This window comes from Lolium rigidum, chromosome 4 (assembly GCF_022539505.1).
Source record: "Lolium rigidum isolate FL_2022 chromosome 4, APGP_CSIRO_Lrig_0.1, whole genome shotgun sequence".
Classification (NCBI taxonomy): Eukaryota; Viridiplantae; Streptophyta; class Magnoliopsida; order Poales; family Poaceae; genus Lolium; species Lolium rigidum.
Genome location: NC_061511.1, coordinates 235,925,448 through 235,938,159, shown reverse-complemented (window position 1 = coordinate 235,938,159; position 12,712 = coordinate 235,925,448). Strand labels below are relative to the sequence as shown.

Below are 12,712 nucleotides of genomic sequence, written 5' to 3'. Positions count from 1 at the left end.
TAGTGATGAAACATGCAAAATAGATGAAATAACATAAGTATTGTGTCCAAATATGAAATATATCAATGAATAATAGCAAATTATGATACAAAATAGTGATGCAAATTGGACGTATCACTTGCTATGTTATATCAGCTCAATGATGCTCTTGAAATTGGAGGTCTTTTATTGCATCATATGATGTTGTAACTTGTTTTATCTAAATTTCAGGCTTCAAATAAAGCTACAAAGCCAGAAGCAAGGGCCAATGCCTCAAGTATTGATGTTTCACAAAGCAGCGGTGAGAGTGCATATTGCTCGCATAGGCCCATGGTATCTATTGCTCAACTTAATCCGGCACAAAGAGATTTGGGGGATGCACTCCAAGAGGCAGTTGATATATTTGGGCGGGAAAACAAAGATATCGATGAAATAATTGCCAACACACGCCAAGAGATACATGAATTGAAAAATAGGCAAACTTTGACAGAAAATGTTCTAAAGAATCTCCTATGCACTTGTCATGGTAAGCCAGTTTTGTTGTGTCTGGGAATTGAAGGTGTCTAAATAAACTTTGATTCTGTTGTTCAGTCAAGTGGACTGCTGATGCCAATGCTGTAATTACTTACTGCTCAAAATTTCGTTCAAAATTTCGTGGTCTGTAATAATTGCAAATTTTGTTGTTGTACTAAAATTAGATATGTTCCATGTGGCTGCTGTATTTTGTGTGAAATAATATCCTGTTGTGTACTTCAATTAAACCATAAATCGGCTGCATGCTGAAAATTTGAATCTGAGCGCACGTGTGAACTGTTTTCTGCTCGTAATGCAATAAAGGCTGTTTCTTCGAAGACTATGAACATGGTAGCCCATTAATAATACCTTAATAATTATGCCCGCTAGCAAGATAGACGGTCCTTATTATAGTCGGGCATGCCAACTTGTATGATTAAAAGTCGTTCCTACACATTAAATCTACCATCTGCATTTTTCTCTGTAATAACTTTTCTTTTTACACAACTCAAAACTTGTCATGCTAATATGAAATTCGAGATGGCAAAACATGGGAAAGATAAAGATATCACCAAAAACTCTTTCCTGCGAAATGCTGGGTTTTGAAGCCCAAGTCCAAGTCTTTCTCTGCTCATGTTTTGGAGGAACAACTCCAAGTAGAACGAGTTGCAACAGCTATGCTAAGAACAAAAGTTGACATGTTGAGATCGAGATTAGAAGCATGTGATGCCCTACTGCACGAGGCCAAGCAAGTTCGTTATAATCTCCCAAAGACTAAGAAAATGCCATAGATAATTGGAGATGAACTCTACATAGTGAGTACATTGGTCTTGTGAAATGTTTCCTTAGATTATGGCACCTTTCCTACTTTTGTTGGTGGATGCATTTATCTGCGATTGGGATGAACTTGGTAGTTGTTCCTGTGGATGTTATATAAATTAATTGCATAGCCTTTTTCAATCAGTTCGAACTTAAATGGTATCATAGCCAAGGTCTCAAGTTTGAATTGTCGAACGTATGGTTTAATTTAATCTCAGTCGGGCGGCAAAATCTCCCACCAATCCTGAAATATTTCAAACGCATTTTTGAATTGGATTAAGAAGATAGGGACAGAGTTCCAGTGCCCCCACGTTCACAGGGCACAACGTGACCTGAGGCTTCCCATCCACCATTTGTTTCAATCCAACGGCAAGGAAAGCAACAACATGACCCGATTAATTTCTGCTGAACTGAAGAGCTGCAGTGTTCTCTCGAACCTGAAGAAATAGAGAAGGGAACAGAAGATGATTTCGGTCCGAGCGCATCTGGTCGGGCCAAAAATGCGTCTGGTACACGCTCCAGCGGAGCGACGCATAGTGACTGGGCCGTTCACAGCGACGCAAACATGCCTAAATATGCGCCTCAGATCCGTCGCGCGGACGCTGCGTGGACGCGTAAAGTGTCCGCTCGCGTCTGGCTGATGTTTCGTTGGGCCCGCCTGGAAGTGACCTAGCGTCGATGCGTCTTCTCAGCGGCGCCGCTTCGGCAGTCCGCAGTCGCGTAAAATGGCGATGCCTCGCGTGGCACGAGCTGTCACCTACCTCTGCGAATGGCGATGCCATGCGTGCTGCGGCCGCCGCGTGCCTCCGACCTATATAAACAGGAGCGCACACATATCATCTCCTCCCACACTAAACAGCGGTGAGTAGGAGGTTGAGCGACATTGGCTAGGGTTTAGTGTGGGAGGAGATGATATGCGCGCACCCCTGTATATATATATGTCGGAGGTAGGTGACGACCGCTGCACGCGTGGCGTCGCCATTCGCAGAGGTAGGTGACGGCGCGCGCCACGCGAGGCATTGCCATTACGCGGCCGCAGACTGCCGAAGCGGCACCCTAAGAAGACGCATCGACGCTGGGTCACTGCCAAGCGGGCCCGACGAAACGTTCGCCAGACGCGAGCGGACACTTTACGCGTCCACGCATCGTCCGCGCGACGGATCCGAGACGCATATTTGGGCATGTTTGCGTCGCTGCGAACGGCCCAGTCACTATGCGTCGTCCCGCTGGAGTTTGTACCAGACGCATGTTTGGCCCGGCCAGATGCGCTCGGAACCGAAATCATCTTCTGTTCCCTTCTCTATTTGTTCAGGTTCGAGAGAACACATCAGCTCTTCAGTTCAGCAGAAATTAATCGGGTCACGCTTTTGCTTTCCTTGCGGTTTGATTGAAACGAATGGTGGATGGGAAGCCTCAGGTCATGCTGCGCCCTGTGAACGTGGGGGCACTGGATCTCTGTCCAGAAGATAGATGATGATCATGGTAGTAACCGGTATTTAATGTGATGATGATTTGATTTCGCACTCGGCCATGAACATAGGTACTAGTACGGTCTCACAATTTTTTATCATTATAGTTGGACCTTAGCCAAATTCAAAATCTCATAGCGGCAAAACTTCCCGCCCACAAAATACAAAAATTTCACACGCTTCCAAATTCCCATTCTACCCCTGTGGAGATGACGAGCAAAGTCGGTTGGTGGGGGGTCTGCCCGTCATTTTTTGGATCACCACCTCCCTAGCCCGGAAACCCTCCCAAAAAAATTCATTTCCCTCAGACCACCCACCGGAACTTCCCAAGTCCCTCTCTCCCACCTCCACGACCACCGCACCGGAACATCCCCGCCGGACTTCCCTGGCCTACCCGAGACCTCGCGATCCTCGTCATCTGGCTGCCTGCCGGAGCCGCTTCATCGACGCCATCATCAACCGGACCGGATCATCCCCGCCGAACCTCGAAACCATATGCTCATCCAGCAGTCTACCGCAGTCGCTTCAGCTGCGGTATCGTCCACCCCACGTGAGCCGCTTCGCCGGATCCGTCGTCCACCGCATCGGATCTTGCTCACCGACACCGCTGTGCATGAACCGGATCTGCTTCACCGGCGCCGTGCATGATCTAAACTCTTCTACTGTCGCTTTTCTATTGCTTGCCTGCAAGTTCTTGTTTAATCTTGGGGGAACCTGTTTGTGCTAACGATGCGCCGTTACGTTTTTGCAGATGATATGAGTAACCATGATGTGTAATGGCCGTCTCTCCAACCCCAAGTAGCACATGTTGCGTACTTCATCACCGGATCTATCAACCCCAGGAAGATCTGCTGTGACTCCCACAGAGTGCTTCTCCTAATGTAAGTCCCTTGTTTTAGCGCCATGTTATGGGTTCAGATGCTTGTTTGTCTGAAGCTCTTTTAGTTCATTCCTAGCTATGACCGTAACACCTTGCTATTTTCTAGTTCATTGCTAACTTTAAGCGATTGAACATTTTGGTTTGCATTCCCTGCTCTGTAGATGTAGCCATCATAACTTCTATCTTGCTCAGTCGTTGTTACAAAAATTATAGGTATTATAGTAACATCCTGCTATTATTTAGTTCATGGCCAATTTAAAGTAATTGCACATGTTGGTTCGCATTCCCTGCTCTATAGCTTTTGGCATCGTAACTTCTATATTTGGTTTACATTGCCTGCTCTGTAGATCTAGCCATCATAACTTTATCTTGCTCAGTCGTTGTTACAAAAATTATGGCCTGCTACTATGTTGTTTGTGCCAATTTTTAACTCCATGAACATGTTGGCTTGCATTCCCTGTACCACAGGTGATGCCATTGTTTTGTATCTACTTCATTGTAAGCTAACAAAGTAAGGACTTAGTTTGGCATGCTATCACTCTGCTATCTAGCCTGTAGTACAAATAAACTTGTCATATTACTAGATAATAATTTTGCGTGCCATCGTGTTCTTCAAAATCTGCATTATTGACTTGTTTCAATGACTTGGCATGACGCTCACATATGGAATGCTGAACATATTGGTTTGCATTCCCTCTTATACAAGTTCACAGGTGATCCCACTATATTCTGTATCTGGTCCATCCTAAGCTCCAGCATTAACTATCCTCTATGTGTTGCTCATTACAAGTTTATATCCCGAAACATCTTGATTTGCATCCCCTTCACTATAAGTTCAGGAGTATTATTTAGTTCACGGCCAAAATGAAGTAATTGCACTTGGCACATGTTGGTTCACATTCCCTCCTCTTTAGCTTTTGCCATCGTAACTTCATCTTGCTCAGTCGTTGTTACAAAATTTATAGCCTGCTACTATGTTTGGTTTACATTCCCAGCTCTGTAGATGTAGCCATCATAACTTCATCTTTCTCAGTCGTTGTTACAAAATTTATAGCCTGCTACTATGTTGTTCATGCCAATTTTGTACTCCCTGAACATCTTGGTTTGCATGGGACTCGACAGTAGTAAGTCTGCTGTTTCATTCTAACATGCTCTGTTATATTGGATGTTTGTATGCGGCATGCACTCTTTGTTTGCTTATTGTGCGCATTACAATGATCTTGTTATAACGACGAAATGATGACTTCCAAATTCTTTGGCAAACAATATTGTAGTGTATTGGCCTTTCCATTGTTGCTGTCTTAACTTGTAATGTCTTTGTTTCAGATATAGGTGCTGCATGGCAACTTAAAAGATTGCCGGATCGCTTCATTGTATTGCTAGGTTTAATTACCATTCAATTTCGCTGGGTTCTGTAATATTTTTTCAAAGCCTTGCGAGCTGATGTAATATTTAGTTAGTTTTTATAGTTCTTTCGCGCATTTTTTCTTTGGTGCTTGTGGTAAGTGAGGCTATCCGACAGAAATCAATGCTGCGTAAATATTCTAAGTATCTAAATCACGAATTCCCATCCCTTAAACGGCCCAATTAAGCGAAATCACATATGTGCCGGCCCGCAAAATCCTAAAGCGCCTATTATGCCGGCATATAAACAGCAACTAAACGGGCTGGCCCACTTACTTATTGGGCCAGCCCACTTGATTTATGGTGGACCCCACACAATAATTGGGTCGGCCCACTTACTATAAGGTGGACCCCACAAACTACTGGGCCGGCCCACTAACTAGTTGGACCAGCCCAATTGCTTTTGTGGTGGACCCCACATACTAAATGGGCCGGCCCTTTAAGAGGAAAGTGGGACCCACCTGTGCTTTTGGCCCGGCCCACTATCTTGTTGGGCCGGCCCACTTGCTACATGGTGGACCCCACATACTAAATGGGCCGGCCCTTTAAGAGGAAAGTGGGACCCACCTGTGTTTTTGGCCCGGCCCACTTGCGTGTTGGGCCGGCCCACTTGCTATATGGTGGACCCCACATACTAAATGGCCGGCCCTTTAACAGGAAAGTGGGACCCACCTGTGCTTTTGGCCCGGCCCACTTGCTATATGGTGGACCCCACATACTAAATGGGCCGGCCCTTTAACAGGAAAGTGGGACCCACCTGTGCTTTTGGTCCGGCCCATTTGATCTAATGTGGACCCCACGTACTAAATGGGCCGGCCCGATAGCAGGAAAGTGGGACCCACATGCTAATTGGGCCAGCCCAATAACTTCTTGGGCCGGTCCACTTGCTTTAAGGTGGACCCCACTTGGTAAATGGGCCGGCCCGATAATAGGAAAGTGGGTCCCACATGTTTTCTGGGCCGGCCCTTTTGCCTGTTGACCGGTCAAACGAGTGCATTCGGCCCGGCCCACATGCTTAGTGGGCCGGCCCATTAATCTTTTGACCAGTCAACCTTAGAGGTTAGGCCCGGCCCACGTAACTAATGGACCAGCCCAGCTATATAGTTGACCGGTCAAACTAAGTCAGCTGGCCCGGCCCGCAAACTTAATGGACCGGCCCGCTTAAGACGTGGCAGGCCTCGTGTGGGCCTACCATCTACCACGGGGTTTCAGCGGTTAACACCGTTAACTGCCAGTTAACGGCGTCTGCCACATGTCAGTTTGCATGACGTCAGCAGTCAACGGGCTCCCGGAAACACTTCTGCAACGGTCCGATTTTCCGTGGCGGAAGGGCGCCCAAGCGCGACGGACCGAAAAAATCGTCGTAGGACTTTGCCTAACGCAGTTTCGACAACAGAACCCATATCGTCGGATTAGGCCCATAGGCGACGAAAAAGTACCACTTAGCGGACGATTTTGAGACGTTGTCTATCAGAACTTTTCTTGTAGTGAATGTGGCATGGAACATAAGAAATTATCGATACGTCGGAGACGTATCAGCATCCCCAAGCTTAGTTTCTGCTCGTCCCGAGCAGGTAAACGATAACAAAGATAATTTCTGGAGTGACATGCTATCATAACCTTGATCATACTATTGTAAGCATATGTAATGAATGCAGCGATCAAAGCAATGGTAAATGACATGAGTGAACAAATGAACCATATAGCAAAGACTTTTCAGGAATAGTACTTTCAAGACAAGCATCAATAAGTCTTGCATAAGAGTTAACTCATAAAGCAATAATTCAAAGTAGAGGTATTGAAGCAACACAAAAGAAGATTAAGTTTCAGCGGTTGCTTTCAACTTATAACATGTATATCTCATGGATATTGTCAATGTAAAGTAATATAACAAGTGCAATAAGCAAGTATGTAAGAATCAATGCACAGTTAACACAAGTGTTTGCTTCTAAGATAGAGAGAAATGGGTAAACTGACTCAACGTGAAAGTAAAAGAATGGCCCCTTCACATAGGGAAGCATTGATTGCTATATTTGTGCTAGAGCTTTGATTTTGAAAACATAAAGAGAGCATAAAAGTAGAATTTTGAGAGGTGTTTGTTGTTGTCAACGAATGGTAGTGGGCACTCTAACCCCCTTGCCAGACAAACCTTCAAAGAGCGACTCCCATGAATTATTTTTATTTTTGGGTGGCACTCCTTCCAACCTTTCTTTCACAAACCATGGCTAACCGAATCCTCGGGTGCCTGCCAACAATCTCATACCATGAAGGAGTGCCTTTTTATTTTAGTTTTATTATGATGACACTCCTCCCCACCTTTGCTTTCTCAAGCCATGGCTAACCGAATCCTTCGGGTGCCGTCCAACAATCACATACCATGGAGGAGTGTCTATTTAGGTTAATTAATTTGGGACTGGGAATCCCATTGCCAGCTCTTTTTGCAAAATTATTGGATAAGCGGATGAAGCCACTAGTCCATTGGTGAAAGTTGCCCAACAAGATTGAAAGATAAACACCACATACTTCCTCGTGAGCTATAAAACATTGACACAAATCAGAGGTGATAAATTTTTAATTGTTTAAAGGTGGCACTCAAGCAATTTACTTTGGAATGGCAGAGAAATACCATGTAGTAGGTAGGTATGGTGGACACAAATGGCATAGTGTTTGGCTCAAGGATTTGGATGCACGAGAAGTATTCCCTCTCAATACAAGGCTTAGGCTAGCAAGGTTGTTTGAAGCAAACACAAGTATGAACTAGTACAGCAAGACTCACATAAGAACATATTGCGAGCATTATAAGACTATACATTTCTTCCTTGTTGTTCAAACACCTCACTAGAAAATATCTAGACTCTAGAGAAACCACTCATGCAAACCAAATTTTAACAAGCTCTATGTATTTCTTCACTAATAGGTGCAAAGTATATGATGCAAGAGCTTAATCATGAGCACAACAATTGCCAAGTATCAAGTTATTCAAGACATCATACCAATTACTACATGTAGCATTTCCCGTTTCCAACCATATAACAATTAACGAAGCAGTTTCAACCTTCGCCATGAACATTAAAAGCTAAGAACACATGTGTTCATATGAACCAGCGGAGCGTGTCTCTCTCCCACACAAGCATTTATTTAAACAAAACAAAAACAAACAGACGCTCCAAGTAAAGTACATAAGATGTGACCGAATAAAAATATAGTTTCAAGAGAAGGAACCTGATAATTTATCGATGAAGAAGGGGATGCCCAAGGCATCCCCAAGCTTAGATGCTTGAGTCTTCTTGAAATATGCAGGGATGAACAACCGGGGCATCCCCAAGCTTAGACTTTTCACTCTTCTTGATCGTAGTATATCATCCTCCTCTCTTGACCCTTGAAAACTTCCTCCACACCAAACTCAAAACAACTCATTAGAGGGTTAGTGCATAATCAAAAACTCACATGTTCAGAGGTGACACAATCATTCTTAACACTTCTGGACATTGCCCAAAGCTACTGGAAGTTAATGGAACAGAGAAATCCATCCCACATAGCAAAAGAGGCAATGCGAAATAAAAGGCAGAATCTGTCAAAACAGAACAGTCCGTAAAGACAAATTTCTAAGAGGCACCAGACTTGCTCAAATGAAAATGCTCAAATTGAATGAAAGTTGCGTACATATCTGAGGATCACACACAAAAATTGGCAGATTTTTCTGAGTTACCTACAGAGAATTCTGCCCAAATTCGTGACAGCAAAGAAATTTGTTTCTGGGAAGTAATCCAAATCTAGTATCAACCTTGCTATCAAAGACTTTACTTGGCACAACAATGCACAAAACTAAGATAAGGAGAGTTTGCTACAGTAGTAACAACTTCCAAGACACAAATATAAAACAAAATTTCTGTAGTAAAATAAACACATGGGTTATCTCCCAAGAAGTTCTTTCTTTATAGCCATTAAGATGGGCTCAGCAGTTTTAATGATGCACTCGCAAGAAATAGTAGTTGAAGCAAAAGAGAGCATCAAGAGGTAAATTCAAAACAAATTTAAGCCTAACATGCTTCCTATGCAAAGGAATCTTGTAAATAAACAAGTTCATGAAGAGCAAAGTAACAAGCATAGGAAGATAAAACAAGTGTAGCTTCAAAAATTTCAGCACATAGAGAGGTGTTTTAGTAACATGAAAATTTCTACAGCCATATTTTCCTCTCTCATAATAATGTCCAGTAGCATCATGAGCAAACTCAACAATATAACTATCAAATGAAACATTCTTATCATGAGTCTCATGCATAAAATTATTACTCTCCACATAAGCATAGTCAATTTTATTAGTTGTAGTGGGAGCAAATTTAACAAAGTAGCTATCATTATTATTCTCATCAAGTGTAGGAGGCATAGTATAATCATCATAAAATGTACTCTCCATAGTAGGCGGCACCAAAAGACTACTATCATTGTAATCATCATAAATAGGAGGCAAAGTATCATCAAAGTAAATTTCCTCCTCAATGCTTGGGGGACTAAAAAGATCATGCTCATCAAAGCCAGCTTCCCCAAGCTTAGAATTTTCCATAGCATTAGCAACAATAGTGTTCAAAGCATTCATATTAATAACATTCCCATTAGCATGCATATAAAGTTCCATGGGTTTTTTAATTCTCTCTTCAAACACATCATGTCCTAATTCAAGATAAAGTTCATAAAGATCTCTCATATTTTTGTTGTTTTCCATTATGCCTAACTAGTGTAAACAAGAAACAAAAGATGCAATTGCAGGATCTAAAGGAAATAGCTTCGAGTACTTACAACGGCGTAAAATAGCTTAGTAGCCGAGATCCGGAGTGTGAGTACCTTTTACCTTTCCTCCCCGGCAACGGCGCCAGAAAAGTGCTTGATGTCTACGGGTGCTTCTATTCTTGTAGACAGTGTTGCGCCTCCAAGAGCAGAGGTTTGTAGAACAGCAGCAAGTTTCCCTTAAGTGGATCACCCAAGGTTTATCGATCTCAGGGAGGAAGAGGTCAAAGAAATCCCTCTCATGCAACCCTGCAACCACAAAGCAAGAAGTCTCTTGTGTCCCCAACACACCTAATAGGTGCACTAGTTCGGCGAAGAGATAGTGAAATACAGTTGGTATGAATAAATATGAGCAGTAGCAACGGCACCAGAAAAGTGCTTTGCTGTCCAGGGCTGGCGTGTGGTTGATGGTGGTAATATTGCAGGCAGTAGAGATGCAGTAAAACAGTAAACAAGCAGCGATAGCAGTATTTAGGAACAAGGCGTAGGGATTATACTTTCACTAGTGGACACTCTCAACATTGATCACATAACAGAATAAATAGATAGATGCTAGACTCTACACCCTCTTGTTGGATGATGAACACCACTAACTGTGTAGGATTACACGAACCCTCAATGCCGGAGTTAACAAGCTCCACAATATTCGATGTTCATATTTAAATAACCTTAGAGTGCACAACAGATCAACACAACTAAACCAAGTACTAACATAGCATGCACACTGTCACCTTCACGCTATGAAAGGAGGAATAGATCACATCAATACTATCATAGCAATAGTTAACTTCATAATCTACAAGAGATCACAATCATAGCCTACGCCAAGTACTACACGATGCACACACTGTCACCATTACACCGTGGAGGAGGAATAGAATACTTTAATAACATCACTAGAGTAACACATAGATGAATAGTGATACAAAACTCATATGAATCTCAATCATGTAAGGCAGCTCATGAGATCATTGTATTGAAGTACATAGAGAGAGAGATTAACCACATAGCTACCAGTACAGCCCTTAGCCTCGATGGAGAACTACTCCCTCCTCATGGGAGACAGCAGCGGTGATGAAGATGGCGGTGGAGATGGCAGCGGTGTCGATGGAGAAGCCTTCCGGGGGCACTTCCCCGTCCCGGCGGCGTGCCGGAACAGAGAGTCCTGTCCCCCAGATCTTGGCTTCGCGATGGCAGCGGCTCTGGATGGTTTCTCGTACCGTGGCTTTTCCGTATCGAAGTTTTAGGTCGAGGGGCTTCTTATAGGCGAATAGGCGGCGTCGGAGGGCTGACGAGGCGACGACACAATAGGGGGGCGCCCCCCCCCCCCTGGGCCGCGCCGGCCTACCATCTGGTGGCCCTGTGGCCCCTCTCTGGCGGCTCTCGGGTGTTCTGGAAGCTTCATGCAATCCTAAGATGCTGGGCGTTGATTTCGTCCAATTCTGAGAATATTTCCTTACTAGGATTTCTGAAACCAAAAACAGTAGAAAACAGGAACTGGCACTTCGGCATCTCGTCAATAGGTTAGTTCCGGAAAACGCATAAAATCATCATAAAGTGTGAACAAAACATGTAGATATCATCAATAATGTGGCATGGAACATAAGAAATTATCGATACGTCGGAGACGTATCAATGCTTCTCGTGCATCCAAAACCTTGAGCCAAAACCTATGCCATGTGTGTCCACCATACCTACCTACTATGTGGTATTTCATGCCATTCCAAGTAAATACTTCATGTGCTACCTTTAAACCTTCAAAATGCTTCTCAATTTGTGTTAATGTTTCATAGCTCATGAGGAAGTATGTGGTGTTTATCTTTCAACCTTGTCATTTACTCTTGACGGACTTTCATTATGGACTAGTGGCACATCCGCTTATCCAATAATTTTGCAAAAAGAGCTGGCAATGGGATTCCCAGTCCCGATTAATCAAACTTCATTAATAATTCTCTTCACATGTTTTGCTCTGATTCATTAGTAAGCAACTTAATTTTGCAAATAGACACTCCTCCATGGTATGAGATTGATGGAAGGCACCCGAGGATTCGGTCAGCCATGGCTTGCGTAAGAAAAGGTTGGGAGGAGTGTCACCCTTAAATAAATAAAAACTAAAGTACGTGTGTAAACAAAAGAGAAGAGGGATGATCTACCTTGCTGGTAGAAATAACGTCCTTCATGGGAGCCGCTCTTGAAAGTCTGGTTGGCGAGGTAGTTGGAGTACCCATTACCATTCGTTGACAACAACAAACACCTCTCAAAACTTTACTTTTATGCTCTCTATATGATTTCAAAACTTGAAAAGCTCTAGCACATGATTTAATCCCTGCTTCCCTCTGCGAAGGGACATTCTTTTACTTTATGTTGAGTCAGTTTACCTACTTCCTTTCACCTTAGAAGCAAACACTTGTGTCAACTGTGCATTGGTTCTTACATACTTGCTTATTTGCATTCATCATATTACTTTGTGTTGACAATTATCCATGAGATATGCATGTTGAAAGTTGAAAGCAACTGCTGAAACTTATATCTTCCTTTGTGTTGCTTTGATGCCTTTACTTTGAATCTATTGCTTTATGAGTTAACTCTTGTGCAAGACTTTTGAAGCTTGTCTTGAAAGTACTCTTCATGAAAAGTTTTGCTATATGTTATCTATTTGTTAGCAACTATATATTATTGCCCTGAGTCACTTCATTCATTTCATATGCTTTGTAATAGTATGATCAAGGTTATGTAAGTAGCATGTCACTACAAAAATTATTCTTTTTATCGTTTACCTACTCGAGGACGAGTAGGAACTAAGCTTGGGGATGCTGATACGTCTCCAACGTATCCATAATTTCTGATGTTCCATGCTTGTTTT

General features: G+C 43.1%; 1 protein-coding gene across 1 annotated transcript in view; it reads right to left on the bottom strand.

Moving 5' to 3' along the window:
* The window catches only part of LOC124649876 (O-methyltransferase ZRP4-like), a 7,196-nt gene extending 2,612 nt beyond the window's left edge, over positions 1–4,584 (bottom strand). The window contains exon 1 of the mRNA XM_047189445.1: positions 4,559–4,584. Within this exon, the coding sequence (XP_047045401.1) occupies positions 4,559–4,584 (26 nt within the window). The remainder of the gene's footprint in view (positions 1–4,558) is intronic.
* Positions 4,585–12,712: the final 8,128 nt, after the last annotated feature.